The sequence below is a fragment of the Hirundo rustica genome, chromosome 3 (genome assembly GCF_015227805.2).
Source record: "Hirundo rustica isolate bHirRus1 chromosome 3, bHirRus1.pri.v3, whole genome shotgun sequence".
In the NCBI taxonomy this organism is placed as follows: domain Eukaryota; kingdom Metazoa; phylum Chordata; class Aves; order Passeriformes; family Hirundinidae; genus Hirundo; species Hirundo rustica.
The window spans coordinates 69,938,947-69,955,604 of NC_053452.1; the positions used below are offsets into that span (position 1 = coordinate 69,938,947).

The window sequence follows — 16,658 nt, forward strand, 5'->3', positions numbered from 1 at the left end:
TATCTGGAATACTAAATACATAGGCAAACATGTTTATCACCTAGATGTTTTATACTGTACTTAAAGGTATTTCAGTATATGTTTATGTACACCCACACACAAAATTCTATGTGTGTGGTATATATCCAATAGCTGAGATATATTCAATATTTATACATAGTAACCAATTTTAAATAACCATTTTACAGCCCAAAGTACATTCTTAAGCTTTTCACTACATAATGCATAAAGAAATTAGAATGCCATCACAAAAAACAAACAAACAAACATACAAACAAAACTAACTTATTTGATATGGGTTAGATATTTGAAAATATTCCCATGATTTATTTTGTTCCTGCTGACAGTGCATTAGCCAAGATAGGACCTTGTACCTGGAGCTCCCTTTGCCTGAATTTCCTAGCAGGGAAACCTGCATCATGTCAGCCTTGAACAGTGAGATCTACAGGAGTCCCTCTGCTGACTCCCCTGGCTGTCGATGCCAGGCCCTGTGGTAGTTTAGAAAAGTAAAAAGCTCGGACCAGACCAATGCTGTAGGTTTTATCTGGCCACTGGCACTGATCTGCAAGGTGCAGTCCTAAACTCTTGCGGTGTGTCACTGAGGTCAGTGCAGCTTTACTACCAGCGGATTCAGAATCAGCAATTATTAACTGGAATATTGTTAATGGGAAAATTGATTAATCAAAACAATATACTGAAATATTCTCTGGTTTATATTCTCTAGCCATGTTTTGAAATGGTTTAAGATATTAGGAATTTAATGTTGAGATATTTGAGAAATTGAAATATATATATTTAATAGTATATATATTCAATAAAGAAATACTATTTTGCAGAACATGCCAGTAATTGCATTCTCTTGATACCATACAAGTACCTGTAATTGTGTGTATATATATATATGAGATTCTCTTCCAATATTGTAAAAACTTTGATTTAAAGAGACATTTTACAAGGGTGTAGAAGGTAATTCTTCATAAATGTGCAATTTTCTGACATGCAGGTTATTAATAGTCTCCTTAAAAGCCGAGATCAAGATTTTTCAGAAGTGACAATTACTTCAGGGGACCTCTCTTTCCCAAGCGTCCAGTTTGTGATGTCATTAAGGGACTTGATTTTTGGAGGAGAAGGCCTTAATGACATCAGCAAATTAAGTTTCTGTGCAGGTGTCTCTTGCTGGCTGCCCCCCACTACAGCGAAGCATCCAAATTTATTTCACATTTTTAAACAGTGTCCAGGCAGTCTGAAGGTTTGAGTGAATTTTTTCTCCAGCTGATTTGTTTTCATGGTTGCCTTTTTCCTGTCAGTGTGAGACAGGCTAGCGTGGTGACAATTAAGCGTATACAGATGTGGAACACTGTTAGCTGTTTGTTTTTCTGCTGGTGCACAAGGGGAGTAGGAACAAACCTCACTCTGGTTTTTTGTTTTTTTTTTTTTTTTCTTTTCTCTCTCCCACCCTCCCAGGTTTCAAGTGGCTATCTGGTTGTGGCTTTCGTTTATGTGACTGAATTTGTTGGCATTAAAGCACGAACCTGGGCTTCTATGCATGTCCATGCTTTTTTTGCTTTGGGAATTATGGTTGTGGCACTCGTGGGATTTTTGGTTCGGACCTGGTGGGTCTATCAGATATTTCTCTCCATAGCAACTCTTCCTTTTGTCTTGTGCTGCTGGATGCTCCCAGAAACACCTTTTTGGCTCCTGTCAGAGGAAAGATACGAAGATGCACAAAAAGTGATTGATACAATGGCAAGATGGAATAAAGTCAGCACTCCTTGCAAAGTTTCTGAACTGTGCTCGGTGCAACAAGATGACCTAGCCAGTGGCAGGACGGGTGATGATGATACATCCTCAACAAAGAAGCACAACATCTTAGACCTGTTTTGTAACTGGCAAATTGCAAGAAGGACCATCACAGTCTGGCTGATCTGGTTCACTGGGAGCTTGGGGTACTACGTCTTCTCCCTCAGTTCTGTCAGTCTAGGAGGAAATGAATATTTAAATCTCTTTCTCATAGGTAAATATTTTGTAATTTATCCTGTTAATGAAAGAACTGGAACATAACATTTCAAAATGTCTATAGATTTGACAGACAATTTTTTACTTTGTTCATTCAATTGTGAACCTTGTTTGAAAAGTTTCTTTCTAACTCCTTATAAAGTTGACAAACACAGGAGGAGTATCATTCACTCTAGATTTCACTGTATCTGATAAAAAATAATTAGAATTTCTTGGTGCACAGAATTCTTCTCTGCCTGTCTTGGTGATTGTAAAACCATATTCTGGCTTGTCTTCTATTTGCCCTGGAAGCTTAGAGCAGATCCACACAAACACAAGGGTAAGAAGACAAGCAATACAAAATTCACACAGCTCCGTTAAAGGCACAAACTAGGAAACCGGGAGAAAAAATATTCTTTTTATCACTTACAGTCATGATATGTTGAGTTTATCTGTGTAGAAAACTTAGTCATAATTGTCAGAAGGAAGTAATTTTAGTTTTTTCAAAAGTGCATTTTTAATTAAGTTGTAATGCTCTTTTAATTTTATCATTCTGGCTGTAATCTTTCTCTGGCATGTAAGTTGTTTATAAAGGCAGCTCAGTGCATTCAAGGCCTGATCCAAAGTTTGTTAACATCAGTGGAAATATTCCACTGACTTCAGAAGACTCTAGATGAGACATGCAGCTCTGAGCCAGTGAAGAATTAAATCATGTGCTTTGCTTTGTGCAGCTGAGTACTCTGAGTGAAGTGAATGTGACTGATCATGTACACAGGCTCACAGAAGGACTGGGGCTCTCATTATTCCAGTTTGTTTTGTCATTATTACAGTGTATTGTTAGACAGATATGTTGAAGAGTGGGTGCTGGTATTGCACAGATAACTAAACTGCTATTTTGGAGTACAGCATACCCACCTCTTCTAAAAATATTTTAGCAGGCTAACAGACACCGAGTAATTACAACCTGCTTTTTCCAACACAACCCCAGAAGATTGTTTCCTAATATTATAGGTTTATTGACATGCTATATGTACTTAGTAAAGGAATCCAGGCTGTTCAGGGCTGTATCTTATGTTCTTCCTTGATTTTACATTGGACATTCTTCCTGAGCAAATTGCTTTAAAACATGTCCAAACTGGCTTTGGCTCAATATTATTTGTCTAGGGGGAAATCATATTTACACAGTGCAAATATGTCTAGCCAAATGCCAGATCCTTTAGAGCGGCAGAAGTTTTTCTCTGGAAAGAAACATTAGGAAGGGATGATCTGTATTAAGAGTGGGATATTGTAAGCCCTCTTTTTTTATGGAGAAGGGAGAAAGCTGGAACTGCACTCTGTATTAGTGGGGCTCACTCAGAAAAATGGATGTGGACAGATCTTTCTTGCCTTTTACTTTGGGATGATTTTGAGCTGATGCTGGGGGAGGCACCTGTGGCTACTGTTCCCTGTCCAGGTGGAAGCTGGCATATCCAGAGAGGTGTGTCAATGTGACACTAGCAATATTCCTGTGGGTGCACTCGAGCTGTTAATGTGAAAATACCTGAAGGAGAAGAGCAGCAAATGTAGAGCTTTCAGAGAGAAGTGTCAGTGTCATAGAAACAGAACTGTGGCTTTGCTCTTTTCTGTAATTTTCCACCCCAAAGAGAACTGGAGCTGCTCTGTGCTGTGAAACCTGTTTCCCTTGCCCTTTTCCACTCCCACTTCTGTATTTTAGGCTGTTCTCTGCCTTCTGTCACACTTTCTGTAACCAAATGAACTAGCCCAGCACACTGATTATCTTTAGATTTTACTTGTTTGCTACCCCCTAGATCAGATAAATTTCTCATAAAGAGGAAGTTGCAGTTATAAGATGAATATGTGTAATCATGACTTAAACTGAGATAATTTCATACTGACAGGTGCTGTGGAGTTGCCTTGCTATATCATTGCTTGCGTTGCGATGGACAAACTGGGAAGGAGGAACACACTCATTCCGTTCCTTATTTTAAGTGCACTGATCTGTGTTTTAATTATGTTCATACCTCAGGTTAGTCACGTATGGTTGGAAGTGTTCCTATAGTAGAAATTGATCTTAAAGGCTCTTAAGTTGGTAGATGCAGCTGCTCTTTCTAAATCACAGAATAGTTAAAGGCTGGTTTAAAGTTGCAGCTGCCAGTCTAAGATAGATTTCTGTGTTTTCAGTACAAGTTTCACTATCATTGCTGAAGTCACAAGTAAAATGCTCCCAGGGCTTCAGTGAACTAGGACTGGCAAAAAGTGATATGGAAACTAGTAACTTATGGAGCAAACTTTAAAAAGCAAGCAATGAGTATTGCTTATTGTTTAAAGAAGGGTCACAACTTTTGAAGAATGTAGATTATGTTTGGAAGGCTGTTATTTTCTGATGATATATTTATTTGTGCTCTCTTTCAATAGGATTTCAATATATTAATTATCTTAGCAAATATGGCTGGAAAATTTTCCATAGGTGTGGCATTTGGCCTTATATATCTCTACACAGCAGAACTGTACCCAACAATTGTAAGGTAAGAACTTTTGCCAGTTAAGTATTTTTCATTAATTTGATGTTATTTGGTTCCCTTTGTTATTCTACACCAGATCCAGCAGCTCTTGGAATCAGCGGTGGTGATCTGATAGACTTGGGATGGGATGAATTCCTCATCTGCCTCGGAGCTGTCTGGAGTTTGGCTGTACCATAGTTTTTTATTTATTTTGCATTCCATCTGCATTGATAGGTTCCACTGGGGAACTAGAAGGATACTCAATACTTTCTTAAACATTTTTTTATGCCTTTCTTATAAGTCCTGGTCATCCCGTTATCTGTGCTGAATGATAATTATATTTTTAATCTTAATTACAGAAGCAGCTGAATTTCACTACAATATAAATTTACAATGGCATAGCAACAGCTTCCTAGTATAATTGCTTAAAGACACAAATCCTACTGATGTTTTTTAAGTGTCTGTGCATTTCTAATTGTTTCCTTTAACTGCCAGAATTCTCAATCAAATTCTTTTCTGTCTAGATCACTTGCTGTTGGAAGTGGAAGCATGATGTGCCGCGTAGGAAGTGTGGTTGCTCCTTTCTGTGTATATCTGAGAAGTGTTTGGATTTTCATGCCTCTTGTAGGTATTTATTTCAATGGTGAATGTTTTTTTGTAAAGGTGTATGTGTTGCTTGTTTTCTCTTTAGTAACTTACCAAGTACATTTTTCACATGACAAAGGAACCAACAGCTGAACATTTATTTCAAAAAGAAAATTGAGTAAATTCTTGTTTGAAATTTTCAAGTCCCAAAGACTAGTAGCATCATATTGTTAAAAATATGCTGCTAAAGCAAAAGGGAGATTTTGAATCACTGAAATAATCTGAAAAGTTTTTATAACGGACAACAGAAAAATACTTCTGCTCTGAATCCTAGCATAAAATTGCTAAAAATATTCTGCATCTACCATGTAACATTTAGGAAGTGTCATAGTCCAGACTTTTTTGCAGGCCCAGCAGTTTTTGACCATGATCCTGATCTAGTTTCACTTTTTTTCAGAGGCATAGTTCTTCCATTCCTGAACTCACCACAGCCAGTTGGTTTTTCCTACGTTATGCCTTAATATTTTCCATGTTTCCATTTTCCGTGGCTTCTTTGGGATGTTGAATCTTTGGAATAGCCTCCCGAAAGATCGAGAAAGTTTTGTGCTTACTATATTTGGTCTCCACACCTGTCCCAAAGCTCCTGTTCTGTGTTTTTCACCAGAACTGAATGAAACAATTCATGAGATAGAAAAAGAGAAAGAAATGGTATATTGATGGGCTTAATGGTGACTTTGACAAGCAACAGAGCCCTGTATTGATTAAGCACACCTTACTTTTTAGGTAACTCCAGGTCAGGTTACCATTAGGTTTTGTCTTTCACCAGCAGTTGCCCCAGAAAATAAAAGTGGGACCATTCCTTTGTGTACTTTGGGCATTATGTAGTAGATCCACTTTGAACAAAATATTTTATGTGTTTCCTGCTCACACATGAAACATGTTTCTTCACTGCATTTCTGTTATGGAGCATTTGCTGCTTAGAAATCCTGCAGCAATTCAATCCATTTTTTTCCCTGAAGGATAAATTATGCCTCTATATGTAAAACCAGATGGAATTACCAGATTAAATTAAAGCTTTAAGTAAAGAAATGTTTATTAAAGATTTGAAATAGTTTGAATTCTTTCAAAAACCCCTTAGAATTTACTGTGACTAGGGCACTGCTGTTATATGTAGATTATACATGTCAGAAAGCGAAAGGGTAATGAGATGTCTTTAACTCGGATTCTTAGTCAAATTTTATCCACCATATTGGAATTTCCTAAACAAGGGCATTATGTCCCCTTGATTTGGCAACTATAAAATCTTTAATTACAGATGCTAGAGGTTGTTTCACAGAATTCTTGTGAGCTCATTTCATTATTTAAATTAATTACTTTTGGTTGTTTTCAATGAAAACTAAGAGGCTGAAGGAGACCACAAAACAATTTATTTCTTCAAGTTCCTATTCTTAACAATGTCTCCACACAAACCAAGATATGATTTCAGAAAAGACAAAGAAACGTTTGCACAGCAGAGTGGTCATGGGAGAACATTTCTTTTTTCCTCTTGTCAGCATTTTGCCTTTACTGGATGAAATAAGATTTATCTGTGCAGAAGTGCTTCAGTTAAACCACAGACGGGGGAGTGCTCAAAAATTTTGGAGCGTGGTGCAAATGGCAGCATAAACACAGTAATTATTTCAGCTATGAACAACTCTCAGGGTACAAAAATTATCCAGAGTTTTTGTAGAGTTGAGTAGTAGTTCACAGTGAACGTTTCCATTATTAGCTCCTGTTATAGAGCATTTGTCAATTTATTAAATAGGCTTGTCTTGAGCTGGAGCACAGCGTGCCAAGTATCAAGTCAAGTAAGTGTTTTGGAATGGGAGTGAAGTCAAATGGATTACATTTGTAAGTAAACTGATACATATCGCCCTGATCTATTGCAAACACCACACACTGTTGAACAGTACTACTCCCTTTTGTTTGGCACTCTGCCTCATGCAGTTATGCCACCTGTGAGTACTGCAAGCATCTTATTTGAGTGCCTATAAATCTTCAATAACTTGCCAAGTATGTTTTTCAGGTAATAACTTTATAGAAAATGTGCAGTAAAACAACTGCTCCTTATATAACCTATTTCTGTTGCTCAGCTGTTAAGAATTATGTTGCAATAGCCCTTTAACAGGCTTGATTTTTCTCTCCGAAAAAACATAAATTAGAAATTTAAAAACCTACACTGATGTTAATAAATGAATACAAACCCTCTGCCAAATACTATCAGTTTTTCATGTTGAAATATAACCTTTTTTGTTGAAGCAGGAATTTTGTCAATAAGATCACCTTTTAGATTGATTCAGAACCATCAGGTGTGAATATACATATACATATACATATACATATACATATACATATACATAGCAGACTGTAATAACAATTTGTTCTCAGAAGTAAAGGTATTATTTTGTAGGGATATTTAATTCAAAATATCTTTTGTTCTGGAGTATATATGTCAAGTCCAAGTCTTAGACCACTGCAGAATTATAAATGTTGCTCCAGAAAGGGAAGAGGACATAAGAAAAATGATGTTAAATATTTTCTGAAGGTTTCTATGGCATCTGTTAGAAGCTGCTGGTTGTACTGAAGTGTTGGGAATGGTCTCAGAGTTTGACTAAGCAGAAAGTCAGATTTCAAATTAACACCCTGAAAACACAATGCACTTAAGCAGGTATGCCTGTCAAATTAACTTCAACATATTTACGCACACTTAAATACCTTGTACAATAACACAAATACACTTTATTTGTACACATAAGCATTTGACCACATCAGGAGAACTTTTTCTGATACTGAATTATCTATTTAAAAGAGTAAAGACATGCATACATACAAAATGCACACATTTGTAGTGAGCAAGCAAAGGGCTAAATTATGTCACATGCCTTATGAAGAAGCGTGCCAAGACTGCAAAAGAGTTGCTTTTACTAAATGTGAGTTGCTTTTACTAAATTTGTTGGGAACTGTGGCTACTGCCCTTGAAAAGGTAGATGGCACTGAGAAGTCCTTGAATTAATACACTGTGACTTAATTGTTTCATACTCTGTCTGTTGTAGGAAATACAAGAAAATGCTTTGAGGGTCAGGGAGAAGGGAAATGTACTGAATTACTCAGCATGCAGCAGCTTTCACATAGAGAAAAAAAAGGAAACTAACATGGGATGAAATAGAGTTATGAGAGCTGAGATGAAAAGGCAGGAAAAGTGGTGGTGTGTACACTTACAGAATAGTGAGAATTGTCAGGGGACTGAGAGGTAGGTTCATAAGGAGGGGAAACATGAGAAGAATGCCAAGTGTCTAAAAAGAATAACAAAAACAGAAAAGGCACACATATTCAAAGCACACAGTGTTACTTTAAGCTTGTTCTTTTGAGTATCACTAGTGACCCAGTTCTACATGCCAAATTTATAGGTGTCCATGAAATTCAATATCCTTTACAAACTCCAATATCCTCAGTTATAAACTTCTGACAGACTAAACTATATACATAAGAGACGATATTGTGGAATGTCTGCCATGTGTCCATTAATCCTATCTTTCCAGGGCAGAAAATCATGTCTGAATAGTAGAGAAGAAATTTGACACTCAGAGATGAGATTTTAGTATTTTGGAATATATTTTTAAATATCACTCCTGCCACATATATATCTAACAGGATCTCACTCAGTTTGCGCCATTTCCTCTAGTCCCATTACTGCTAGGATTTTTTTTTTTTTTTTTTAACTTTCATGGTATGACTGTGACTTTTATTTTCACTGTAGTTTGTAGTATTTAGTAGTATTTTTAATTTTTTTTTTGTCTGCCTCTATATTTACTGCAAACCCAAAAAGGAGGATGTGCAACAGTGTGCCTTTTGCTTCTCAAAAGAATACATGAGACAAACTGTCCTTTTTTTTGGAAGGGAATGGAAGCAAAACCAGCACGGTGCATGGGCAGGCAAATAGCACTGTGCAAGGTTACAGTAGGGGATTCTGATTTTAAAGCACCTTTCTGACTTAAAATCTGGCTTAGCTGCAGATGGTAGCTGGGCAGTTCTTGTCCTGAGCTCTGTGTGAGAGATGTAGTCACAGCGATTCCAAACGCTCTCTCTCACCCTCGGAAAGAAAGCATTAAACAAAGGACAGACTTCAGAATCAGCACAGGGCAAGATAAGGATAATATATCATCAAAGTTCACAGCCACAGAATGGAAAAACACTGAGACCGGGCATGATGTTCTGTGTGAAAGCTTTTCTATCAGGAGAGAATTGGGACATTTATAACCTGGTGTTGGAGGACTGTCAGGGGTTTAATGCTGTTCTGTACTCAGAGAAGCAAAGTGGGAATTTGTGTCATTGAACAAGACATAGAAATGTGATGGGAATGTGAAGGGAAAGAGTAGATATTCCTGGAAAAAGCTAGTGTTTCTTAACCTACCCCACATTCCTTGCACCACACATGTTGTTGTTGTGGAATTGTGTACACCATGGACAAATCCAAAATGTGATCCCAGTGCAATTGTCAATAGATGTCTGCACCCCTAACAGTTCTTTGAAATTGAGTTTTCAAAGAAACTTCCTGCTGAGAGCTAGCTCATCATCTGCTGAAGAGCTCTCCTGAGCACAGATGTGCACTTTTGTGGCTCTGGGCCAATGAGCCATATTGAGAGATACCAATCTGACTGTGCAGAGAAGGAACATGCACATAGGAATAGGTACACGGGAGCTGGAGTGTGAATTGAGATTACAGGTGCCAGGGAAATTGTAGCTCTGTGAACATGCCTGTAAGAATAAATGCATGAAAACCTAGAATCAGTTCTTACATACAAGCCTGGAAATACCAGATGAAGTTAGTATGTGATGTTTACTCAAACAGAATTATTCCTGTCTGCACTGTATTGATCCCTTGTGAACAAAACACTTCATTTGCTCCCTCATTAATTCTGCTGAATAATCTTTTCATTTATGAAACAAAAATGGTAGATCTTTTATACAGGCAACATTTCAGACTCATGATCTTTGCAAGTTCCTTTTGCTTTATTTTAAATGTACTCTTAAGCAAGATCAAAACTATGGATAGCTTGAAAGACTTATTTACCTTTACAGCTACTGTTTATTTCTTTCAGTTGCTTGTTGGAATCATGGCTCTTCTGAGTGGAATGTTAACCATATTGCTTCCAGAAACACTGGGAAAACCACTGACTAATACTTTGGAGGAAGCTACAGAAATGGGAAGAAACAAGAAAAGCAGTTCCAAAAAGACTCCTCCAGCACATAGTGGTTCTGAAAAGACTCCTCCAGCATTAGAAAAGATAGAGATGTTTGGTCAAGAAAGAGTCAGTGCTGACAAATAAAGCAGTGGCAAAATAGCTGTTCCAAATTTTAATCACTATCTAATTTATAAGATCTCTGTATTCAAGAAATGTGACTGTTCTATAACATCTGTGCCTTTTACTTTGTATCCTGTCTTCCCTTTCCAATAGAGTAATTGTATGAAACCTTTTCAAAGTGACCGAATTACTGCAGAAAATTTGATAAGACTTCTAGATCCCTTGTCAAAATTGCCCAGACTTTAAAACACCTGTCTGACTTGCCAAGACTGGTTGGAATGATTACTCTAAATGTTGGAACCCGCCTGATTACACGTATTAAAAAAAAAAGAAAGAAAAAAAAAAAAAAAAAAAAAAAAAAAGCCAATTCTTTTCTTCCCGTTTTCTGCAGTTAGATTTGTAAACACACAACAAAGTGCCCTGCCTTGTCTCACCCTGTTGTAGCTGCCAGTTACAGGCTTGAGACTTCAGAACACAGTAACCTCTGTTGCAATTCAAGAGAGAAGCCTTAACATTGCATCAGGTCATATCAATGATTTTAAACTAATTTATTCTTTTTTTTTTTCAAGTTTTCTACTAGAAATGGTGCCATTGTTAACAAAGGAAAATATTCTATGGCACAGCTGTTGACTGAAAAAAATAATACTAAGTTTGCAAAACGTGCAAATAGTTTGTATATTCATTCTGTTGAATGGTAAATGTATTTTTATTAGGGGTTTAGGGAAAAAAATGTTCACTAGATCTACTGCCATTTTAGTTTAGGTAAAACTAAATTGCCTGATCCCATTTAAATCACATTCATTCCAGACCATTATTTCAGTGCTCCCTTTCTCACTTATTTCAGCTCAGATCTAGCATCGGATTTTTCACAACTTTGAAGAGCTAGACCAGCAACTTTGCCAAATGCCTCCAGCAAGGTCTTCATAGTCCTCAGTGGAAAAGAATAAATGGCATATGGCTCTTATTCAGGCTTTCTGCACGGAAGTGGATTTAGTTATTAATTTTTGGTAGAAACAGTTTCCACTCACTATTTTTCTCATTGATCAGCTCTCTGTAATTCATTTTTTCCTTATTATATCACACAAAACCGGTTAGAAAAATATAATTTGAAAGACAGCAGCTGGACGACACTGATCAATAGAAGAGTTAGTAGTAGTAGTTTCAGTCAAAGTGTCAAAACATCCCACTGCTGCTACACCTCGTGTGCATCAACACTTACTCTTGGTACAGTGGCTCTGCCTTATGACTCTGGACATTAAAAAACTGATAGATAGGAATGCATCATTCTGGCTGCTTCTTTTATGGCTTTCTCCCACCTCCCCTTTTTCAGTCTATCTCTAGACCTGGGGGTTTCTTCCTTGTCTGAGGATCTGCATCTCCTTTGCTTGACTACCCTTGGTTTGAGGGGAGCAGCACAGGAACTTCTGCATGTTGAGGTTCAGACAGCCCTCTCTTGCCTGAGTTCTGTGAATTCAGTCCTCCCTGGTTTGAAATCAGTGTTTTCCCCTCTTAGGCCCCTATTCTCATGGCATGGCCTCATCAAAACAAGTCTTTCTTGTTTTTTGCCATGTACCCACCCCAAAAGATATCTTTTTTACTGTAGATATTCTATACGCTCTAGAAATTAATGGACACATTTTTCAATTATATCTGCACAGTTTTATTAGTATCAATGACTCCTGAAACCAGAATAATGGTTTTTATCCCCTTATAAAATATTTTATTCTTCACAACCCTGTCCTAGAATTTGGTCCTGGTCTTAGGAGAAAATAATATCCTATATGAGGATTAACATGCTTTGAAGCAAGCAAACATCAGTAAATTTAAGTATAGGGAGTTTCTCTGAGATAATTACATAGAAAGCAGAAAGGAGTCTTTATGATCCATACAATTCGACCGCTGTTCCTGTGTTTGCAGAGAAAACCTCCAGAAAGACCTGCATAGAATACTGTGGCTGTGGCTTCTGTCCAGATACATGAGTTCAGCAAAAGCACTTAACCTTCCCACTGTGAGTAATCCCATCATTATTCTGAGAATGACTTGAATACATACTTTGATGACTGAAGATCGGATTACTTACACTCTGTGGTTTTTTATTTTGCTGAAGAGCAGACCCAGTATTCTTCCACTGCTTTCAGGTCCCCCTCCACTTCCCAGAGCAGAGCAGCTCTCTTTATCTGCAAGATCTGCTGCCAAACTCTGCCTGCCCTGCCTTAAATAAGGGTTTAATCATGCTAGAAAACCACCATCATGCAATACACCCAACAAGGAATTAAACTGGTACTGTCTTGCCTTACAACCACCCTCCCCACACACAGAGCTCCAAATTCTTTGCTTATTTAGGGGTTTTTCTGTTTACTCTCTCTTTTAATAGTACATCTATCTTAAAACAAACTACCCATAACTTTTATGAACAGTACAGTCTATTTCTAACAAGGTACTAAAGAATATTTACAATTAATTTTTCTACTTCCTTACATACTGAGTAACTGATTTGGGTCTTACCCTGCCAAGAACAGCCAATGCATATTCTGTGTTCCTTTGGCTTGAGGGATTGAGGACCTGGTCATCTGTAATCAGTACACATAAGGTAAAGAAAAGAACAAGAAGAAAATTAAATATACAATGATACTGATACTGCTTACAACTAAAATTTAATTATGATTGTAGGCCACAATGTAGCTTGATGGCTTAACCCCAAAACCATTTCCTCCTGTCACTGAAGTCAGTTGGTATTTGGTCTTTGATTCAAATGACTCCTGAATTTCCCTGAACTAATGATGTTACTTTTTTCCCTTGGAAATAAAATGTTTGTTGATTTACAGGTACACCTTTTTTATGATTTTATGCATCAATAGCTTTGAGATTGTCTTGGGGTATCCTATTCTTTAACCTGAGGAAGGATATTACTTAAAAAAAAAAAAAGGAAATAGCATGTATCTCTAGCATTTCTGTTAGCTTGGTTTTTTTCCATATGGGCAAAAATATGTTTAACACTAGTCATGCATTATAAATATAGCAAAATCAGGGTGAGTTGATTTATTTCTCTTAAATATCCATAGATTTTTTAAAATCATCATGCAAGAGAGCACTGAGTTTAAGAACAAATGCTTCTGTTCCTATGGGGCATATTTTCATTTCAATGCTCATAAAAAGAATTAATTTTCATAGTTTCTAACTTCAGTTCATAAGTCCTTTTATGTTTGCATTTGTCATCCTTATCTTAGTGCAAATTCTTTGTGCTTATCAATGTCTCTGGAGTTACACAACAGTTTTATGAGATAATGAATTAGAATCCTTATCTGTCTTAATTGTTGGCCACTATTACATGGTGGCAAATGTTTTTGTCCAAAATTTGATATCCAGTTTTATTAGACAGTTTTGCAATTTGTTAAGGACATACCTTTTTGGATTAAATATAAGAGCAACTATTATTAGTTTAATGATAACTAAGGAAAAATAATAAGTACATGTGTTTGATATTTCAAAACTGTATTTTTAAGCTATATGAAAAGAAGTATTTTCTACTTTAACAGCTTCACTCAATTTCTCTGTGCAAAATTCTATAATTTAAACAACTATATATATATTAAAAAAAAGCTATGCAAATCATGTGCAGTTATCATATGCTTGGGTGGTACCCTGAATGTCTGAACAAGGGTGAAGCCTCCTTGAAGGCTGAGGGCTTTTGTATAGTGGCTCTGTGGAAAGACAAAATGGCCTGACATCCCAGCTCTGGGATGGAGTAAAGGACTTATTGGCATTCTCCTGTCTTTCAGAGGGGTTTTTACCAACCCCTTAGGTGCAGTCACTTAGGAAGCTTCTGTGCCATCAGGTTCAGAAGTGTGCAAGGCCTGTGAGTGCCTTTTTGAAAGGCTTAGGAAAAGGTAAGCTCACTTTTGCCATGGACTCTTGCTCCAGAAAGGCATTTGTGACTGCAAAAAGGAGGCTCTGGATTCATCCCACACCCTTTACAAACATCTGAAACACGTCTGTCTGAATCCTAGAACAGATTCCTAGGGGACAAACTAAAAACTAGGACTAAAAAGAAAATAGAGCATTGACAAAAACTGAGTTAATTCTATCAGGGAAAATTCCAGTCCATGCTGACAATTAGTTACCTCTCACAAGAAGAAAGACTGAAGTACATCTATGTTCCGGTAGCCTAATAATTTTGTACAAGATTCTATACTACATGGAGTGTGTATTTTGGTTACATGGGGGAAGTATGTACTCGTAGGAAAGAGTTTGTTTGCCCAAAATGTGTGGATTTAATACGATACATTTTAATGTTATTTTTTAATGTGTATTTATTATCTGTAATTATGTGCAAGAATAAACTCAGACACACATTTTTAATCTTTGCACCTTTACATAATTTAATGAACTTCTGTCACCAACTCTTCATTTGGTTCACACTCCCTTAAAGAGGCCTGGCTGGTGTTTTGGCGTTCCATAGAGATCCTACGGTTTAGGATGGCAAATATCATGTGTGTGTCTTTTCCCTGTTTGTCTTTTCAGGTGTAAACCAAGATTTGGGTATTGTGTTAGGTGGTGGTGATGATGACAAAATGTGCATTAAAAATGTGATGGTTTGCATTTCAGTTGCAGGAAGAATTTGATTCTTTCTTGCCTGCATAAGCTGACTGAAGCAGTAGTCTCTCAGACACATTCAGTAGTGATAAAAATAGTGCAGATACTGAGGAATGGGTATGAATTACCAGAAAAGAGAGTAGGTGACCACAGGAATGACAGAACAATGGACTTGTATGCATGTGGTGTTCAGTGCATGTGAAGGCTAACTATAGCTTCCTCATGCAGGAACTGGAGTGGGCTGACAGCGCAAGGAAAATAAGAATTGCAGCAATTCATAGCTCTATTGTTTTTTGTCCCCTTAGAGCTTCTCAGGAACCTATTTATTCTTCACTTCCCTTAAATCTCTAATTAGTGAAAATGACTCAACTTTCCATGTATATTTTATTAATCTTGTGTTTTCTGAGCAAGTTACACACATCGTTTTGCTTCATCATTTGCATTTTGAAGGCTTAATGTGTCCTTGCCAGGTGATTTATGTTCCCCTCTGAAAGTAACCAGAGTGCACAGTCCAAATAGTTGTTTCTAAAGCTGAGAAATTTGGATCAAGCCTGATAGATTGATTTCAAGAGCACTGAGCTCAATCAAGCTGAGAAAAATCAAGCCTAAGAAGTATATACTTCAAATGAAGAAATATCCTTTTTAGTATGACTAGACATAGCAGTGATTTCAGATTCCATTTTCTGGACAAAAAACTCTTTCAAAAAAATCACTAACCTAGATTTATGAATAATCAGAAGTAATGGGGAATACCTCATTTAGTGACAAACCCACTCTTCTGTCTCTGCATTCCTGGCTAACATACAAGCCATGGGCATTGCTTGGGTATTTGTTGCAGAGAAGTAGGATCCAGCTATGGAATGCTCACAGGCATTTAGTTATTAACACTGTCTCATAATCTTCCACATGGAGATGAACAGACTTGCATAGGAATAAGAACAAAACAGCATCAAGGGGTGATTCTTTTAAAGATTGTCTCACCAGTCTTCTCACCAGTCTCACTGCCAGTGATGAGATTAAAAAGTGGCTTTGACTGAGGCAATCAGGAACATGGAGAAACAACCAGGGATAAATGGGCTACCTCTCAGTAAATATTTTCACAAAGCTTTTCAATAGGAATGTCATCACTGCTGGCTTCTTCCTCATAGAGAGAGAATTCCCCCAGAAGTAAGTAAATAACATGGGACAACAGCAAAATTATGCACAACTGAAACTCTTTGCTGAAATAGTAACTTGCCATGGACCCTGATGCTTGACTTGAACTGGTTAAAGAAGTGGCAGATAAATGGTGCATGCCATTCACAAGCTGGGTCAGCACTGCTGTGTTCAGAGAGGTCACTTCTGCCCGTTGTTATGGCTCTGGTCAGGACAGCACGCAAAGCAAAGGCAATGCTAAGGTAAAAGGAGACACTTCTTAAGCACTGTTCAGGCTGGGTTGGGGGTGTGCTGGGATGCCACCACCATTCATGGTTCAGGAAGAACTCCAAGTACAATCAGGGCCGTGTTTGTTCTGTGCCAGAAGGCTGGCAGTCTCTTCCCAAATGCACAAATCATGATTTGCACTTTACCAAATACAATGCCTTTGTTCACCTGTGCAAAATACTTTAGCCCATAGAAGATTCTTTTCAGTGACATTATTATT

The 16,658-nt window shown here is 37.3% G+C and overlaps 1 protein-coding gene across 1 annotated transcript in view; it reads left to right on the top strand.

Annotated features, from left to right (window-relative positions):
* Window positions 1–10,732, top strand: part of SLC22A16 (solute carrier family 22 member 16) — a 32,338-nt gene extending 21,606 nt beyond the window's left edge. Inside the window, exons 4-8 of the mRNA XM_040058226.2 lie at window positions 1,465–2,014; window positions 3,894–4,021; window positions 4,411–4,520; window positions 5,021–5,120; window positions 10,220–10,732. Coding sequence (XP_039914160.1) covers window positions 1,465–2,014; window positions 3,894–4,021; window positions 4,411–4,520; window positions 5,021–5,120; window positions 10,220–10,447 — 1,116 coding nt within the window. The 3' untranslated portion in view covers window positions 10,448–10,732. The remainder of the gene's footprint in view (window positions 1–1,464; window positions 2,015–3,893; window positions 4,022–4,410; window positions 4,521–5,020; window positions 5,121–10,219) is intronic.
* Window positions 10,733–16,658: the final 5,926 nt, after the last annotated feature.